This window comes from Lutjanus erythropterus, chromosome 24 (genome assembly GCF_056507025.1).
Source record: "Lutjanus erythropterus isolate fLutEry1 chromosome 24, fLutEry1.hap2, whole genome shotgun sequence".
In the NCBI taxonomy this organism is placed as follows: Eukaryota; Metazoa; Chordata; class Actinopteri; order Lutjaniformes; family Lutjanidae; genus Lutjanus; species Lutjanus erythropterus.
Window position 1 is genome coordinate 19,537,813 of NC_139340.1, and position 19,688 is coordinate 19,557,500.

Sequence of the window (19,688 nt, forward strand, 5' to 3'; positions counted from 1 at the left end):
GATTTTGATGTTTGATGTTTCATACATCATTAACATAAAAATAATTGGAAGAGTGAACATTTAAATGGGCAATAATTAAAATATGAAATGTAAAAACATCATTTAATTTTAATTTGTAGATATGACTTTTGTTAAACATGAAATAAAAGATAAAAATAATTCAACTTTACAGTCATTATTGTGTCTTATGTTGTATTTAAAAACTTCTGATTTGTAAGAATTGCACACAAATGGAAAATGAAACTTGGATTAAATCATTTTATTCTGGCAGCTGTATGTTTGTTTAACACACCTGAAGCTGTCAGGTGACGCATCTCTGGTACCTTTTCTTCAGGTACTCTTTGTTAATGTTTCATGTTGTTGATATCAGAACTTTTTATACCTTTACATAAATATCAATAAACAACTTTTATAACCTGCTTGTCAGTGTTTGTTCTCACAGCGTCCACAAGGTGGTGGATCGAGTCTCCCACCTGTTCTGTGGCCTTCAGAAGCTCCGCCCTCTTCTTCTGACCTGGAAACACAAAATTAAAAAAAAAAATATTTCATCAGTTGGTGTCAGAATTTCTCACACATATTTAAATAAGTAACCATAGTAACCACTGCACATCCTCTGACTTTTCTCGCGTTCAAATCACAAAAATCTGCTGGAAACTTCATGTATTTAAATTTTATAAATGTTTCACTGTTTCTTTGTTGATCAATAACTAAAAAACTACAGATGTACACATGAAAAAAACTTATGCTTTGATTAGTACCAGTCATTTATTCCTTTATTTTTTTTTAATCAGAGTTTCTCCTGGTCTTAATTAAATTCAGTCTCATGTTTAAATGTCTTTTTGGGCGAAACTGATTAACTCACCGTGTAACAAATATAAAACAAACCCAGTGTGGAACCAATAAGATTAATGTCCAAACAAAACAAATTAAATTGTTAAAGTGACACAAAGACGCTTCATTGAATCAGTTTGTGTTGCTTTAACAGGATGAACGACCTGAGGATCAAATCAACTGTGTTTAAAAAATATATACTGTCTTTAATTTCATTGGTTATTTTAAAAGATGTATTTTGTCCTGTGAGAAATATTTCAATAATTAAAACTGAAGTTCATGAGTCTAATTTCCTTCATTATGGAAAGGAATTTAAAAAGCATATATGATCAGTGTCACGTTAAAATGTTAAAAGTTAATTGTGATTCCTAAATGTTTTTTAATGTCACACCTTTTTTCTCAAAGTCATTAACTATTAATCTTGTTACAACTATAAACTTTTCTTGTTATAGAATGGATGATTTTTCTTTATTGATATGACTTCATTATGACATTTACAATAAATTGTCTTTTAGCCACGCCCCCTCACACCTTACACCACTGACTCACCTGTCTGTGTCTCTCTCTGCCTTTCTGTCTCCATCACAGTTTTCAGTCTCTCCACAGTCTCCTGCAGCAGCTCCTCTTGACTACACATCCCACAATCATCTTCTTCTTCTTCTTCTTCTTCTTCTTCTTCTTCTTCTTCTTCTTCTTCAGACAGACAGGTGCCCCCTTCCTCTGACTCCACCCCCTCTGGTCTATACTGTCGTCCTATTGGATGACAGAGAAATCCTTCATCTGGAGATTCCTCATCCTCTTCCTCACAAGGGATGTCATGTGACAGAGGTGTGTCCAGGTGCATCATGGGAGATGGAGTTTGCTGTTCCTGGTTCCACTTGTCATCTGTCTTCAGCAGATCTTCATCCTCATCTTCTGTGTTTCTGTCTGTGTAAGAAGTGGGCGTGGTGTTTTCTCTCTCCGTGTTCTCCGTGTTCTCCGTGTTCTCTCTGTCAACGCTTTGTGGCGTGTCATTGGCATGTTGTTGAGCCTCCATCTTGTTCAGAGCCTGAAGAAGGACAGATGTGTTTGGAAAATGCATCTTGGGAGTTGTAGTTGATTTTTATATTTGATATTTTCTGATTTCTGTTTAATAATTATGTTTGTGTTTTTTTAATAGTCAGGTTTATATTGTGTGTGTGTGTGTGTGTGTGTGTGTGTGTGTGTGTGTGTTTACCTGTGTGAGCATGCTCTGCAGACAGACGTTGTGTTCTCTCAGTGTTTCCATGGTAACCTCCATCTCAGAGCACCTGTCCTCCAGGATGCCCTGCTCTGATTGGACGGTGAGCCGCCATGCCTGCAGCTGCTGCTCCAACAACCTGAAGACCAACGAAGAAGAAGAAGAAGAAGAAGAAGACGACGATGATGATGAGCTGCACCCTGCAGAGCGGCCTGTGATTGGTCGATTCTGGTCTCTTACCATTTGTCTCTCTGCAGGTTTCTGACTTCAGTGAGCAGAGCCAACGCCTGTGACCAATCATCATCAACCACACAAGTTACACTGTTAAAAATCCTCCACGTTACATAATATTAGAATATTTAATGAGCTCCAGTGAGGTCATCAAGGGTCACCTGCTGAGGCGGCGGCGGTGTCTCCTCAGTCTGCAGACATTTAGAGGAAGACGAGCAGCCAGGAGGCGGCTGCACTGATGCATCATGGGAAACATCTCTGTCACAGGAGGGACTGTGACTGACAGCTGAGACAGCCCATGGCGTTGAGGAATCAGAGGGGGGCGGAGCCCTGAGAAACAAAACCTTAAATAACAAAATGGTGTTTAATGAGACAAAGTTAACTCGTCTCACCTGACCCACCTGTTCTGAGTCTCTGCTGGCTCCGCCCACATCAGGACCCTCCTCCTGTCAGCCTCTCTCTGAGTGTATCGCCGTGGTGACAGAGCGTGACGAGCACTGTGCACTAATGAGGACAGAGTCTCTCTCCAGGTGGGCTGACAGACACAAACAGACAAGTAAAAGGTAAATATACCTGTCTGTCTGTACCTGTCTGTAACCATCTCTGTAACTGTCTGTACCTGTGTTGTTACCTGTGTGTTGTTACCTGTGTGTTGTTACCTGTGTTGTTACCTGTGTGTTGTTACCTGTGTGTTGTTACCTGTGTTGTTACCTGTGTGTTGTTACCTGTGTTGTTACCTGTGTGTTGTTACCTGTGTTGTTACCTGTGTGTTGTTACCTGTGTGTTGTTACCTGTGTGCAGAACTCGAGCACTGGATGGTGAGTTTTGTGTTTCCTCGTCTGTTTGTCTGTCAGGAAGCAGCTTTGACACACATGGACGTTGACACACTTCATACAGCGATACCTGACCACACACACAAACACACACACCTGACTTAATCCATCATAGTCCAGTTAAACCAGCAGAGTAAAACCTGTTACAAGAACTCGATAACAGCATGAAGGTGTTTATTGGTTACATTTGAAAGACTCAATCCGATTGGACGATATCGGGTCACCTGAGTCCGGTGATGGGGACGGTCTTACAGGTGTGGCAGCGGACGCTGTGACTGACATTCTGACTGACTGACAGGCGATACAGAGTGGGTAACCATAGCAACAGACATGGCTCACTCTGCAACCATGACAACACATGTTCTTCAGTTGCCGTCGGGGTCAGCACCTGTGAACACACAGAGTCAGTGTGTCACCATGACGACCATCTAACACTTAAAGCCGAGGTGTTTTTTGTGTTCTCACCCCATTAAAACACGACTTCACTGCCGCCTCCACGCCACCGAAAACTCCTTCCTCCTGCACTGCCGCAGGAACCTAAACACACACACACGTTGGGAGGGAGAGGGACTGGGGGCATGCTGGGAAATGTAGTTTATACTGTTTTTTTTACCTGGCTGAGGTCCTGCAGTACAGATCTGAGTCCAGACCTGCTGACTGATCCTGAACTGTGAACTCCTGCAAGACTCACCATGGCTGCAGGACACAACCAGAGTATTTTATACTGAAGGAAACACTGCAACTGTACATTTTATTTTGACGAGAACAGTGTCTTTTGGTGTGAAGGAAACACTTGTCCTGTGTGTTTTATTGTGAAAGTCAGACAGATGGTCACCTGTGTATTTAAGCAGCAGAGTTTCAGTGGAAAGTGCGATGAGAGCAGTTTGAAGAGAAGCAGCTGAAACACAACCAGCCAAACGCCTGAAACACATAAATACATAAAAATACACATTCAGTGTATAATGTATGTCCATGTACTTATACACTGTATAAAATATAGTTATAGAATGTGTAACATTCACAGACTGCATTAAACGTTTTGATATAAACTGACCGGTCATACAGTCGGAATATCAGACTGCAGGTCTTCTCTTGAGCCTCGACAGTCACATGACCAGGCACTTCCTGTGACACGTCGTGGAACATCCTTTTCACTATCAGGGCCACTTCCTCTCTGTTCAGCCCCACATCCTGCTGCAGCTTAGCCCCGCCCACTGAATGGACAGCTGCCGTGATGTGTCGAACAAACACGATGTCCACTGAAAACACAAAAACACAAACGCTATTTCAACATACGTCACCTCGTGTGACACTAGACAAATCAGAAGTGTGTGAAAGCTGCGAGCGCTGAACAATCTGTACCGAAAGAAAACGGACGCCATCATTGAACTCATGTCATAATAGTTACTGTATTAATACAGAAGTACAGTATGTAATATAATAAGTCAGTATAAAGATAATTTAGGACTTACTGTGACACTGTTTCTGCAGAGACAAAAGCTTCATGGACACTCTGTAGACAGATGGACGAATTTCATTCAGTCCCTCTGAAAGAAATAAAGATCAAGAAACCAATAAAACATATAAAGTCATATGTGTCATTAAATAAAGATCAATAAAATGAAGGAATGTGTCATTAAATACTGAAATGTGTCTGTCTGCTCTCTATTATATATATTCATGTCTGTCTAATACATTATTTTATTATTTCACACGTGTGATTTAACAAGTTCATCAACCAAACAACACATTCATCTGTTTTCTATTTACTGTAAATATAAAATGCTTGTCTTACATAATAAATCTGATATTGTCAGATTTTACTTGAAAACATTTACTGTAATTTGTTGTTGTAAACCTGTGGACTGTTTAGTACACAGTAGAACCCAGTAGAACACAGCAGAGGAAGTTTTACCGATGCTGTCCAGATCCATGATGAGCCGGTGAGTCTGACAACACAAACAACACAAGTTAATATAATATGTGTTTTTCATGTATGTCTCTGTGTGTGTGTGTAATAAATACATGCAAATGTTGTGCATTTTACTTCATTTATTTTAGTATTTTCTCTTCGCTTGCATGAACAGTCCTGACCTGTTGGTGGCGGTATCACACCAGCAGGTCCTGTCGTTGTTTGGCGACCAGAAAAAAACACCAAGAAGAAGAAAAATTGCCTGTTTAGCGCGAAAATTCGACTGAAACGACGAAGCAAACTTTGCTGTTCAAAGACACGGAGGCGTCAGTTTATCCACGTGACTCTGCACTCAGGAAGACGTGAACATGACGTCGACGTCGGTAAGTTTGTAGAGTTTATAGAGTTTATAGAGCAAAAACCCGCCACAACGAGTCTAACCTTTTGAGCCGTTAGTGTGTGTGTGTGTGTGTGTGTGTGTGTGTGTGTGTGTGTGTGTGTGTGTGTGTGTGTGTGTGTGTTGAAGGAGAAGTCAGTAGCGGCACCTCAACACAAGAAGACCCGAAGAAAAGTGTTCTGTCTCGGTGTGAACAGCCCGGAGTGAGTCGGTTACTGTCAGGCCGTTTGACCGCAGCTCCGTTCAGCGGGTTCATCGAGGCTCAGTCGTTAACTCTGTTAGCTGTTAGCTATCTGTTAGCTATCTGTTAGCTATCTGTTAGCTATCTGTTAGCTATCTGTTAGCTATCTGTTAGCTGAATTAGCTTGTGCTGCTAGTTTTGCTGAAGTTAGTTTTCACCGTTATGTTGCCATCTACCGATGTTTGTTGCTTAAAATATCAGTTAACAGTTAAAGTCGTGCAACAGTGTAACATGTAGTCTTCACTGTTAAAAAATATTGTGTTTTATTTTAGTTGAAATTGAGGATGGGAAAGTTTGATGATGATGATGATGATGATGATGGTGGAGGACCAGCCTCCAGTGAGACAGACGATGGACAGCAGGACTGTGTTCAACCACACCACAAGAAATCATTATTTTCATAGTTGATTACTCTGTTATTTATTGATTAGTCATTTAAATCTTATTATGAAATGATTTATTTAGAGAGTAATGGCAAAATGTCACAGCAAGTAGAGCTGCAACAATTAATTGATTAATAAAATAAAGTCAGAATTTATCTTTAGCAGCCAGACTAAATGTTGGCAGGTTTGTTTGTTGCTGTGAGACATTATTCAGGAAACTGACATACAGTTATTCATGTTACAGGAGCTGTAATTTCTTGATAACATTTGGTAAAATCATTAATATCTAAGTATTGTGGTGCTACTAAGATTCCCAGACCTAAACATTGTACTTGGCAGACATAAGAGAACATATTAATATTGTCGTGGAGTAACACACTTTTTATTTTAGTAATTAATTTTCATGTTTCCTCCATATTATTCAGATACAGTGTCTGTGGTCTCTTCATACTCTGCTGAGTGAATAAGATTCAGAATGAACAGTGTGTTCAGCCTTTATTCACTGATCTTATTGTATTAAGAGTTTTACATAAACAGCGTCAATATTTTGTCTGTTGTACACAAATATTCTGAACTATTTGAAAAAACAAATACATTGATTTTTGTTTATACAGTATGTTTTGGGTTATTACTTACTATGCTAAGGTATATCAAGTGGATTTTATTTAAACTTAAGTAGAGCTTAAGTTCACTGTAACAGCATGATTGAATTTGACTTTACTTAAACGTATTAAGTGTTCAAGAAGTACTCTTTACTCAAATAATACTTGTTCAGCTTAAACACATAAGTTAACACAACTTGATAAAATTACATTGCTTTACTTAAATTTTCAAAGGTAATCGGTTTCCTCACGTTTTTTAAGTAAACTTGTTAGAATTTACGGTGCACATATTTGCATTCATACATACATTCACATGTGTATTCATAAATACCTAAGTACATATGTACATGTATTCATACGTGCATTCCTATGTACATTTATACATGCATAGTTCCATCCATATATTTCTTCATGCATGTATACATACAGATATTGTGATGGTTCCTTCCTCCTGTTCCTTGTTGCTGCTGCTGTTTTCTCTGTTTTTCTGCAGGAAGGTCGTTGGGACGAGACGTACCTGAGCTCGGTGTCTTCTTCCTGTCAGGTAGCTGCTTCAGACCGCAGAGTTTTCTTTTGTTTCCTCCACCACACTACTGATCCACTCATCTCCACATGTTAGGTTGATTTGCTTGTGTTTTTTGTAAAATGAATGTTCTTTCGCTCGCCGCCTCGTTTCTGTCTCGGTTCTTGTCACGGCTGTTGAGCCGCGCTGTGACAGGATACATACTTAAATATAAAGACACAGTAAAGATGTAAACGGACTCACCTCCTGTCTGCGTCTCAGAGCTGAAACTAACTGCTGAATTATTAATAAAGGTTTCATTTGTCATCACAGCTGCGTCTCACCTGTTGGACACGCTTACCTGCTGTCTATGGACCAATCAGCAGCTGGCAGAATGCTGCCATCAACCTCAGGTGTGTATTAATGACCTTTAGTTTACAGGGACAGTAAACCCCACAATCAAATATTACTATTTTTCTTCTTACCTGTTGTGATATTTATCCGTCCAGAGTCTCTTGACGCGAGTCGCAGAGTTTTTGTTTTAGTAGAAAGAAACTAGTTCCTACATGAAGCTGCTGACAACGAAGTGTGTGGATCATCTTCATTAACTGGGTCAGGATTTCTGAAAAGAGATGCTGCTGTTGACTTTTTCAGATTTTCTTTCTTTTTTAAAAATTTCATTGTGTCCCATTATATTAGGGACAAAACTCACAGACTGATTTCAGGGTGAACTGTCCCTTTAGTATAGACATTATGAAACAAACAATTAAACATCCTGTTTTTAAAGCTGCTAACAGAGTTACATGATAATAATAATTATATAATAACAATGATAATAATAATGATAATAATAATAATAATAATAATAATAATTATTATTATTATTATTATTATTATGACATATTGGAGTCGTCATTCTTTACTCTCCCACCAGATGGAGACAAACACTTTTACTGTAAGTGTGTGTGTGTGTGTGTGTGTGTGTGTGTGTGTGTGTGTGTGAGAATATTAGCTGCAGGCACATTAAATTTAAAGGAACATTTCACCTAGTTTTCGTGCAAAATTTAGAGAAACAAAATTGATGAAGATCTGTGCAGCCATGAGACGGAGGGAATGTGGGTGTGGCTAAAAGTGAAACTGGAGGGACATCAGGACGTATTTTTTAGCTACTGCAGCTAACATTAGCGTTCATCCATGTCCTGTTGACAGTTTTTGACAGTTTCCTGTCATCATTTAACATTATCAAACTATAACATTAGCTAAGAAGTGTTCATGCTAATAGTTCAACTTTCTGCAGTTTCATCTTTAAATATTTCATGATATCGTTGTGTTTTCAGTTGCTAATCAATCAGGAAGCAGTGACATGCTAACGATTTACTCCTCGTTTATACGACTTACAACCTGGTCTTGAATCAGTCTGAAGGAGTTTATTTCACAATAATTTCCAGCTCACTGGGGTTCATCTCGCTTATTACATGGTTACTTATCAAACAAATCAATAATTTGACACAATATTAATTTTTAAAATGATTTAATGGATTTAAAAATCATCTTATTGCTCCTCCAGAGTCTATGATTACAACTGCATCCAAAACAGTGGCCTGCTATAAAGAAATATCATCATCATCATCACCATCATCATCATCATCACCATCATCACCATCATCATCACCATCATCATCACCATCATCATCATCAATAAGGCTGAGTAACACCAGCAACGCTTTATTTTTAAATCCAATTAAAGGTTAAACTTTAAATTATGTTGCACCAAACTTTGAACTGTCTTAAAATTAAGGCAGATTAAATTTAAACCTCTGTTTAAACCTCACTTTACTTTTTACTCTAAACTGGGAGAAATTTAAGTTCTTTTGCATCAAAACGTTAAACTCAAATTTAAACTGTGATCCAGTATTAACTTAAAACTGGCTCTTGAAATGAGTTTGCTTTTTCAGCAGACAACCTTTTTCTTTTTTACTTTTTAACTACAAACAGATTTAGATTAACTCATTTTAAAACCTAGTTTTACTAAACTCTGATTTTACTTATGATGAAAAAGTCAATGAAATGTTTACTTGATGCTAAATGTTACACACTGAAGAAAAATTAAATCTTTAAAATGTCTCAGTTTATATTGAATCACGGTGTTGATCTTCAGTTGTTTTGACCTTTTCAGCTGCACATGTTGACAGAGTCATTTCAGTTTTTGTCCTGTAGTATGTTGTATGATGATGATGATGACGATGATGATGATGATGATGATTGTTCAGAGGCCGAGCGGCTGATTTGACTGAATTTTAATGCGAGTGGCCTGATGAGGACAAACAAACACAGACTGTGTTAACGGCAGCTGTATGCTGACCTCCTCTGCTCTTTGTCTTCACTCAGACTGTCGCCGATTGTCTCCGTCTCTGAGCTTTCTTTGTCTCTGGGTCGTTCAAGGACGAAACACTGTGGCTTTTCTTCTTCTGAGATAAACGCTGAAAAACTGAGCCTGTCGTCCCCAACCTTCATCACATCATCTCTGACTTTTCTGTTTGAGTCAGAATGAGAACCAACACTGAGCTAAATGCTAAATGCTAACGTGCTGACATAATGTTTACCATGTTTGCCATCTTGGTTTAGCGTGTTAACATGCTAACATGAGCTAACGATCAGTAAACAGAGAGTAGCTGAGGCTGATGGGAATGTCTGTAGTTCTGCAGGTATTTGATCATAAACCAAAGAACTGGACACATGTTGACCTGATGATGGCGCCACACGAGACGGGGATCAATAAAGTTATTAGAATCAGTTATTAGAATCATCCTGAGGGGGACATGAAGCTGAAGATGTTGAGCTGCTTCAGTTTGGATGAAAGAGTTTTTAAATCGGTGACATAAATCTACAGTCGGCGCCATCGATCGATCAGAAAGAACTGAAGGAACCAAACAGACACTGAACTTCGACTGCATCACAGAAACACGACCGACTTCTATCCAATCAATATGAGATAATCATCTTAATAAGGTAGAATACAAATGTGACCAAAGGGTTTGAGGTTAAAGCACAGAGGAACACAAGGGGATGGAAACGCCCCAAGAGACGACGAGACGTAAAAACGACCACAAAGAAAATCAGTTAACCACAAGACAAACGAGCCGTGAAGAACCAGGAGAATCAGGGTTCCACTGACAACATTCACACGTTTAATGTTCTCCTCTTTACAATTAAAATTAAACAATGAAAGCAATTATTTTCTAAGAGGCAGATACTGGCTCCTCCCAGTGGGCGTGGCTTCTGAGCTCCACCGTCAGTCAAAGTGTCCACTCTGTGTCTTTTCTCCTCAGAAACAACAAAAGTGGTTCTGCTGCTGGTGAGTAAACGGAACTGTTCTCTGTGTTCTCTGTCTGCTTGTTCTCGGTTTCTGTCTCAGCATGAATGAATGAATGTGTTTCCAGATGAGTGTGTGAGCTGTGCCGAGGTGAAAATGAAGCGCTCCCTGGGGATCTGTCTGGTGATCTGCTCCGTTCTGATTGGACTCGGTACGTTTGAGTTCTTTTTTTCTTTCAGTCTAAATGATCTAAAGTGTAATTCTAAAAATCATTCAGAAAAATTAGAGACTTTAAAAATGTGGGGAATAAAATCAAGTCAAATATAAAGTTGATTTTGTGAACCTTCGCTTCATGAACGATGTCAGAGTTGATCATCTTTTGTTTATAATATTTATTCATTTCTCACTGATATAAATTAACGTCTGTCTGTAAACTCAGTGATTAAAAGGCTCACTGACAGGTCTGTGATACTGATGCTGATGCAGAACAGACCGTCAGTCACATCAGTCGATCTGCACCAGGACTGAAAACCGTTTCTGGGTTCATGTGGACTGAAGCTGCAGCTAACAGATAAACAGTCATCACACGTTTGTCCACTCTAGTTTTCAAATGACAGGATTATTAATCAATTGTTTTGAGGTAATCCAAAAGAGACAGAAAGTAATCGAGTTACATCAATACTGTGATACTTGGCTTGAAATACCGACTACATTTTTATCAGTTTCTGTATCAGAAAACAGTTTTGTGTCGTGTTTCAGGATCGGCCATCAGATGTTACAGCTGTAAGGACTACACAGCCAGCTGTTCCAAACAGAGAGACTGTAGCTATGACGACGCCTGTCTCACACTCAACGAGAGAGGTATCTCTGCACCTGTACACCTGTACACCTGTACACCTGTGACTCTACCTGTACCTGAACACTGGATTCTCATTGGACAAAACTCCCTAGTTGATTGATTTGCCTTCCAAACACATCGTCTCTACTTTGAACAGCTTTGAACCTGGTCTGAGCTTCAGTGTTTCTACTGACATTCTACTGTTTCTATTGTTGTTTGTCCTGCAGGTGGGATGACGTACCGTCAGTGTCTGAAGTATTCAGACTGTGAGTACAGCCGACTGGCCCAGATGTTCCCCCAGGTACCACTGATCTACTCTACTCTAGTTCTACTCTAGTTCTACTCTACTCTACTCTAGTTCTACTCTGCCTGCCAGCAGTATGGATTTAAGTCACCTAACTTGGATTCATTATCAATAACTATTGATCATTTTCACTTGATCGATCATCAGTAATGCAGTGGAATCAACTCATCTTTTCTGATGAACATAAATATAAAAGTTTTATTTATTCAAGTTAATTAAACCTGAAATATTTGTTTATTTTCTGAACTGATAAACACAAATGAAAGAACTGAACATGAGTTCAATCATTAAATTAAGTTTATAAAGAAACATGATCAATATATTAGCAGATCTCCCAGCATGCATTGTGTCCTGAGAGTCTGACTGAAAGGTTGTTGGTTCAACTTCACATCTCAAGTTTATTGAACATATTTTCTGCACTGGACCTGAATTAATTATCAAGTTAATTTGTTTTCAGTTGTTACAAAAAATGTTCAGATTCAGTCATTTTGAAATTTTAACGCAGCACAGACGCTTACAGGAAGTAACAAATATTTATTTATTACGACCAATAACTATGGTTTGTTTCCACCTGTTCAATAACTATTGATTTTTAATTTCCAGGTTTCCAGTTTTAATTTCAAGTGCTGCAACTCTGACCTGTGCAACTCCGCCCCCTCATCTGCAGCGGGCTCTGTGATTGGTCTGCTGGCCTCACTGGCCGTCATGTGGTGGTGTATCCACTGAAGAAGAAGAAGAGCTGTGGCGCCCCCCTGTGGCTGTACAACATAACAGCTTCTCTAACCTCCATCACTCACACTGATCACATGATCGATATCTTTGTGATGATTGATTGAACATCACTCAGTCACATGATCAATATTCAGATGATTTGAAGAGATATTTGATCACGTGTGCAGAGTCTGATTGGTTGAACTTCCTGTTTGCTTTTAAAGAATAAAAGTCGCGAGCAAACAAACTATGGTAACACGTTATCTTACAGGTCCAGTAATTAATTAATAATCGATTAATGAATACATGAACGATGCGAGTTCAGCCTCAGAGACGACACTCTGACTTGACACATCTTACATCCTGTGACTTTCACAATAAGATGCTCAGTTTGAACTGAACGTGGTTTTCTGAGTAAAGTTGGTGTGAATGCAGTTTAAACGCTGATGAGACGTTCACTGTCTCAATAATCTGATACTGAAGGAAGTTTTTCTGAGGAGTGAAACATCCACCCAAGAATTTGATCAAAAATCAAACTTGGTTTTTAACAAAATATGACTCATACATATTCATTTATTGATAGACACTTTTTAAAAACTTTGTTAATTTATGTTTGTCTGTAAATTAAACTTTTTATGCTTTCAGAAAGTTGTACCTGTAACTACCGACCTGTCAAAATAAAGTGAGATGGAAAAGACGTGAAGCTGCTTTGTTCTTTAACTCTGGATCAAAACTGCATCCTCGCTGATTGATTGATTGATTGATTGAATATTAATGGAGGTTATTTAAGATTTAATTACGATAAATATATTTGAAGCATGTGTGTAAATGTATCATTTTTTTATTGTAGTGCAGAAGGAAAATTAACACATTTACATGGAACTATAACGAAGTATGAAAGGTGTGAACGAGAAACTTCTAGTCCTCTGTTTGAATCTAGTTTGAATCTAGTTTGAATCTAATTTGAATCTAGTTTGAATCTAGTTTGAATCTGTTTGAATCTAGTTTGAATCTAGTTTGAATCTGTTTGAATCTAGTTTGAATCTAGTTTGAATCTGTTTGAATCTAATTTGAATCTAGTTTGAATCTGTTTGAATCTGTTTGAATCTAGTTTGAATCTGTTTGAATCTAGTTTGAATCTAGTTTGAATCTGTTTGAATCTAGTTTGAATCTAGTTTGAATCTGTTTGAATCTGTTTGAATCTAGTTTGAATCTAGTTTGAATCAGCAGTGAAACATGAGGCCCTGAAGGCAGCAGCAGGTGAAGGTGTTGGACTGCAGCGCCCCCTGCAGACACACAGGTGACACAACACTGAAGGTAAAGGCAGTGATAACAGCTCAGAAGGTTCAAATAAAACAACAAACACATAAAAGCCTTAAAAAGTGCAAATAATGTTTGAACTGTTATTTGTTGTTTCAATCAATCAATCAATCAATCAATCAATCAATGAGTCAAATCAGAGGTTTGACAGGAGAAGGAAGTTCTGTTCACTTTGTTGTAATAATGTTTTACAGTGTTGTGGCACAGTTGTGTGTGTTAATCAGTCTGTGATGAAACGTGTGTTTGCACAGTTAAAGATGACTCACCTGTTCAGGTGAGACGCGTCTTCAACACAGCAGTTTTCTCCCATCATGCAACACATCGACTGATTTCTTCTTCCTTTACTTCAAATGGAAATAAAACATTTCAGTTAAACATATTTCTAATGTTCACAGAAACAAAAACACTTTCCAGTGTCTGTGTGTTTTTAGTGAAGTATTTTTTACAGTACGGCTGTTAAAGTTTGGTGTATTTGTTGTTTTTTCACATCCATCCATCGCTGAGACAAACACTCAGAATTTACCTGTATTATTCTTATTTGTCTTTTTTTTTTTTTTTTTTTTTTTTTACAGTACATTGAGGTGTTTTTACAGTGAATTTGTATTTTTTACAGTACACGAGTACTGCAGTAGAGTATTGTATTTTTTTTTGTAAAATATTATTATCTTTTGTACGGTCTAGTCTTACATTAATGTTTACATTGTTATTGTATCTTTTTTACAGTAAAGTATTAGATTTTTGCAGTACAGTGTCATAATGTTTTGTGTACATGTATTATTTTACAGTACGTAGCTCCGTCTTTTAGATGTTATTTATAATAATATTTTTTGCAGTGTAGTATTTTTTTTTTTTTTTTTTTTTTTTTTTTTTTTTCAGTGTGTAGCCCTGTGCAACTGGAGAGCTGTCAGGTCACACACCCCTCATTTGGTTCCGGGTGTGTGACGTCACAGAGTGTAAAGTTTTCCACTAAAAACGGTTAAATACAGGAAACTGAAATTATACTTTCCAAAATAAAAGCATCTTTTTTATTTTTATTTTTATTCAGATTTTTTTTTACTGCTTTTCTATAAAATGTTTCGTCATGTAACAACTGAAATTTATTTTGATATTTTCTGTTCAACTTTTAAGATTGAAAATAACACGAAGAAAAAAACAGTTTTAAATGGGACGTTTTTAGGTTAAATGAGTAGAACTTTTACTGTGAAATCCCGTACAGGAAGTCGTGTGTGTGTGCGTGTTGAGGTTTTGAGGTTGATGCAGAAGAAGTTGCAGGTTGATCGCTGAGCAGCTGACAGGATGAAACTTTGATCAAAAATATAAAGAGGAAGCTGCTGACGTCATCATGGCACTGAAGGTAAGACAGCGCACCTGTGGCGGACACGTGACCTCTGACTTCTCACCTGCTGCAGGTTTCGATCATCAGTCAGAACCGAACGCTCGGCTTACAGCGGTTCCTCCCTGCAGGAACTCCATAGAGAAAACAGTCAATTTAAAGAGTCGGTGAAGGCTCAGTTTGAAGGTGAAAAACGTGATTACATCATCACCAACGTGACGGAACCTTTGTGTCCGAGCAGACAGGAGTTTATCAGGAGAGAAAAAAGGCATAAGAAGTAAACAAACTGTCCGTTTAACAAGGCAAACATGCGCAAAAACACATGTAAAATCCTGCAGGAGTCTGGTACGGAGCATCACGAAGACGTCAAATTAGGGAAAACTCACTTTAATCCTGCTGATGTCAATAAATATTATTTAAAACATGTAGAGTCTGATAGAATTATTAAAAACATATCTGTTTTTAGCAGTGTTGTTAGAAACTCAGTTTTCTGCTACACACAGTTATAGAAATGTTATTAAAATATAATTGAGATATAAATTAGGCCTGTATGGATTAAAAACAAACAAAACCCATCAAAATACCAAAAATGTACAGAAAAGTGCTGCTGCACAAAACTGATGTAATACTTCTGTAGTCTGTCTGCGAGGAATATTTCAAAGATGTCAAATGAAGGAAAACAGAGTATTAAAAACTAGTTTAAAAGTATCTGTGAGGATATCAAAGATCAAGAAAGAAGAATAGTAGAATAGTTATAGAAATGTTATTAAAAGATAATAAAGACTTTAGCATAGTAACAACAACAACAATAACAAGTATTATAATTGAAATAATTCAGTTTTCTACTGCAGACATGAGAACAAATATGATCAAATTATCAAGAAAAAAACAGACAGGTTGTGTTTTAAATACTTGATCAAAACAAAATCCATACAAATCTTAGAAAATAATAAAGAAATAATCGAGTGTCACTGTTAGGATGGACGAGAAGAAAAAAAAGACAAACACTGAGACACACAGGAAACAGATGGACGGAAATGTGGCGGGAATATTTGAGGAAAAAGCCTGAAACTATTGACCAGGGAGGATGTTCTCTCTCTCTCTCTCTCTCTCTCTCTCTCTCTCTCTCTCTGTCTCTCTCTCTCTCTCTCTCTCTCTCTCTCTCTCTCTCTCTCTCTCTCTCTCTGTCTCTCTCTCTCTGTCTCTCTGTCTCTCTCTCTCTCTCTCTCTCTCTCTGTCTCTCTCTGTCTCTCTCTCTCTCTCTCTCTCTCTCTCTCTCTCTCTCTGTCTCTCTCTCTCTCTCTCTCTCTCTCTCCCTCTCTCTCTCTCTGTCTCTCTCCCTCTCTCTCTCTCTCTGTCTCTCTCTCTCTCTCTCTCTCTCCCTCTCTCTCTCTCTCTCTCTCTCTCTCTCTCTCTCTCTCAGGCTCAGGTTCTGTACGACTTCAAAGCTGAACCAGGAAACAACGAGCTGTCGGTCTCACAGGGAGAGACGCTCACTGTGCTCGACCAGGTACACACACACACACACCTACTGTACCTTACATACACACACACACACACACTCAGAATGAATGTGTGTGTGTGTGTGTGTGTGTGTGTGTGTGTGTGTGTGTGTGTGTGTGTGCAGACTGTAGGTGGAGGCTGGATCCAAGCCCAGAACTCCAGCGGACAGACCGGACTGGTTCCTGAGGGATATTTACAGGTGAGGATCTGAACCAGAACCGAGCTGCTGTCACCTGCTCTGGTAGAACCTGGACACATCTTCTACTGTCAGTACAGAACCGTGTCATTGGTTCTGACTACACCAGAACAAAAACACAAAAACACACTGCAAAGAGATGGAAACACACCAAAGACAACAATACACAACAAACACACAAAAATACACAACAAACACACAACAATACACAACAAACACACAACAAACACACAAAAATACACAACAAACACACAACAATACACAACAAACACACAAAAATACACAACAAACACACAATAATACACAACAAACACACAAAAATACACAACAAACACACAACAATACACAACAAACACACAAAAATACACAACAAACACACAACAATACACAACAAACACACAACAAACACACAACAATACACAACAAACACACAAAAATACACAACAAACACACAAAAATACACAACAAAAACACAAAAATACACAACAAACACACAAAAATACACAACAAACACACAAAAATACACAACAAAAACACAAAAATACACAACAAACACACAAAAACACACAACAAAGAGACAGAAAACACCACACTTCAGTTCAGTTCAGTTTAGGGGTTTTGCTCCTTTATGTCGCTGATGTTGATGTTGATGTGTTTCAGGTCGGTGGCGGTGGGGACTCCTGGTCAGGGGGCGTGGCTTATGTCAGTAACACAACAGAAGAGTGGGACAGTCGAGGATCTACGTACACACAACAAGGTAACTAATTTTTAATTCAAGTCGTTAGTCAAGTATTTTTGCCAGATTAGTTCAGTTGTTTTTAATGTGCCTCCTGGTACCGAACATAGACACAGATCAGACTGCTGAGAGAACCCGTGAGAACGTCCTGATGGTTCCTGCCATCAGTATCTGTGGTGAAAACTCTTCCTGTTTATTAAAAATGGTTTAAAGAAAACAGGAAACTGTCCCGTGTCTCCAGCAGCTGTTGAGGACGACGACGGTGAGTGGGACGACGACTGGGATGACCAATCTGTGGGCGGTTACCGTGGTGACTATCAGGTGGATGAGGAGGGCGGGGCTTCAGAACAGAGCACCCACGGTCCCTCCGTCAAGATCTCCCTGAACAAGTAAAAACATCTTCTAGTAGATGTAGCACATTCTTAGAAATAAAAGCACTAACTAGAACCATACAGGGTTCTTTGGCTTTTTTGATTTGTGGTAGAACCTTTTATACAGGCTCCCCTTGGCATCCTTTCAGTGGGTTCTACCTCAAACCCAACATAAAGAGTTAGACCTTGAACCATCTATGAAAGAAACCCATCAATTAAAGGTATGACAGACAACCCTTCTGGAGAAATGGTTCCACCTAGAATCATCTCTGGGGATTCTATTAGAACCTTTTCATCATTTAAGGTGAACAAGAAGACCAGGGCGTTCTACCAAGGAGAACCTTTTTTTATTCCAGGGTTTGATTTAGATCCCACCTGGGAGGCTGTAGTCCTCTGAGGGTTCTACGAAGAACAATATTACATTCTACAGTTGAGGTATAAAAATATTGAACCTCATTAATTGTAACAGTTAGTGTTGTTTAAATTGAGAGAACATCGTTAACACTCAGGATTTCAACCATCTGTTTTCTGCCACAAAGAGTTCTTGGCACTTAATGGAACCCCTAGTCTTAAAAAGAACTCTTGACAAATCCTTTCTTCAAGATAGGGCTCTTCAGACACAGTTGATTCTGGGGAGAACCTAAACCCTTCAGAAAGAACCATATAAGGATAGATGTGACCATATATGGACAGGTGTCATGGTAGAAGGACAGGTGTGACCACATGAGGACCAGTAGATCCAATCAGATCTCAGCTGTGCTCAGTGTTTCTAGGTCTAGATGTGTCGATGGCTCTAAATCACATATATCATTAAATTTTAGTACATGTCAGTAGATCTCAGTAGATGTCAGTAGATCCCAGTAGATCCCAGTAGATCCCATCAGATCCCAGTCGATCCCAGTCGATCCAATCAGATCCCAGTAGATCCGATCCCAGTAGATCCCATCAGATCTCAGTAGATGTCAGTAGATCCCAGTAGATCCCAGTAGATCCCAGTCGATCCAATCAGATCCCAGTAGATCCCATCAGATCTCAGCAGATGTCAGTAGATCCCAGTAGAGCCCATCAGATCCCATCAGATCCCAGTAGATCCCATCAGATCCCATCAGATCCCAGTAGATGTCAGTCGATCCCAGTCGATCCAATCAGATCCCAGTAGATCCCAGTAAGATGTCAGTAGATGTCAGTAGATCCCATCAGATCTAAGTAGATGTCAGTAGATCCCAGTAGATCCCAGTAGATCTCAGTAGATCCCATCAGATCTCAGTAGGTTTGTGTCTTCTCAGGTTTTCGTTCTCCAAAGGTCCGAGCCCTGAAGTCTTCTTGTTAGCCAAACCTCCAGCTAACACCAGAGACAGACTTCCTGTCTACGTGAGTAATCAGCTGTATTGATCATTGTTTCAAACTGCGGTGTCGATTACTGTGCTCTGATTGGCTCCCACTCATCCAATCAGATGGGAGAAGTGGGTCCGGTCTGGCTGTACCCACTGGCTCCTCTGGACTGTGTGATCGCTGATCCGAAGAAAGAATCCAAACTGTACGGACTGAAGAGCTTCATCGAGTACCAGATTACTCCTAATGTAAGACATCACACACACAGGAGTACACAGGAGTACACAGGAGTACACAGGAGTACACACTGTCTGACCCTTGACTGTCTTCTTCCAGACGACCAACAGACCTGTCAATCATCGCTACAAGCACTTTGATTGGCTGTATGAGCGTCTGTTGGAGAAGTTTGGCTCGGCCCTGCCCATCCCCTCGCTGCCTGACAAACAGGTGACAGGTGAGCCATGCATTGCCATGACAACCATGCCCATACAGCCCCGTGAGACCAGCATTTCAGCGTTTCCCTGTGCTTTCAGGCCGGTTTGAGGATGACTTCATCCGGACGAGGATGGAGCAGCTGCAG

General features: G+C 39.2%; 3 protein-coding genes across 4 annotated transcripts in view; 2 read left to right on the forward strand and 1 right to left on the reverse strand.

Annotated features, from left to right (window-relative positions):
• Positions 1 to 291: 291 nt before the first annotated feature.
• dytn (dystrotelin) lies at positions 292 to 5,060 on the reverse strand. Its single transcript, XM_084713872.1, has 14 exons — positions 5,030 to 5,060; positions 4,587 to 4,661; positions 4,169 to 4,373; positions 3,950 to 4,035; positions 3,728 to 3,810; positions 3,580 to 3,651; positions 3,339 to 3,502; positions 3,073 to 3,184; positions 2,683 to 2,816; positions 2,443 to 2,611; positions 2,291 to 2,337; positions 2,048 to 2,189; positions 1,381 to 1,879; positions 292 to 514 (listed from the first exon to the last, which is right to left on the reverse strand). Exons 1-14 carry the CDS (start codon positions 5,046 to 5,048, stop codon positions 396 to 398), a joined length of 1,926 nt encoding a protein of 641 aa, XP_084569998.1. The 5' UTR covers positions 5,049 to 5,060; the 3' UTR covers positions 292 to 395.
• Positions 5,061 to 6,290: 1,230 nt separating this feature from the next.
• On the forward strand, positions 6,291 to 12,529 carry cd59a (CD59 molecule (CD59 blood group) a). Its single transcript, XM_084713994.1, has 6 exons — positions 6,291 to 7,193; positions 7,485 to 7,564; positions 10,592 to 10,675; positions 11,224 to 11,325; positions 11,530 to 11,603; positions 12,210 to 12,529. Exons 2-6 carry the CDS (start codon positions 7,522 to 7,524, stop codon positions 12,330 to 12,332), a joined length of 426 nt encoding a protein of 141 aa, XP_084570120.1. The 5' UTR covers positions 6,291 to 7,193; positions 7,485 to 7,521; the 3' UTR covers positions 12,333 to 12,529.
• A 2,328-nt stretch (positions 12,530 to 14,857) lies between these two features.
• Positions 14,858 to 19,688, forward strand: part of LOC146305066 (sorting nexin-9-like) — a 10,957-nt gene continuing 6,126 nt past the window's right edge. Inside the window, exons 1-9 of one of the 2 annotated variants that reach the window (XM_084713440.1) lie at positions 14,858 to 14,991; positions 16,394 to 16,480; positions 16,598 to 16,672; positions 17,330 to 17,426; positions 17,647 to 17,794; positions 19,063 to 19,147; positions 19,231 to 19,356; positions 19,445 to 19,562; positions 19,642 to 19,688. The exon at positions 19,642 to 19,688 is cut by the window's right edge and continues 84 nt beyond it. In XM_084713440.1, the coding sequence (XP_084569566.1) occupies positions 14,980 to 14,991; positions 16,394 to 16,480; positions 16,598 to 16,672; positions 17,330 to 17,426; positions 17,647 to 17,794; positions 19,063 to 19,147; positions 19,231 to 19,356; positions 19,445 to 19,562; positions 19,642 to 19,688 (795 nt within the window). In that variant the 5' untranslated portion in view covers positions 14,858 to 14,979. The remainder of the gene's footprint in view (positions 14,992 to 16,393; positions 16,481 to 16,597; positions 16,673 to 17,329; positions 17,427 to 17,646; positions 17,795 to 19,062; positions 19,148 to 19,230; positions 19,357 to 19,444; positions 19,563 to 19,641) is intronic. The other variant, XM_084713441.1, reaches the window with a different exon arrangement.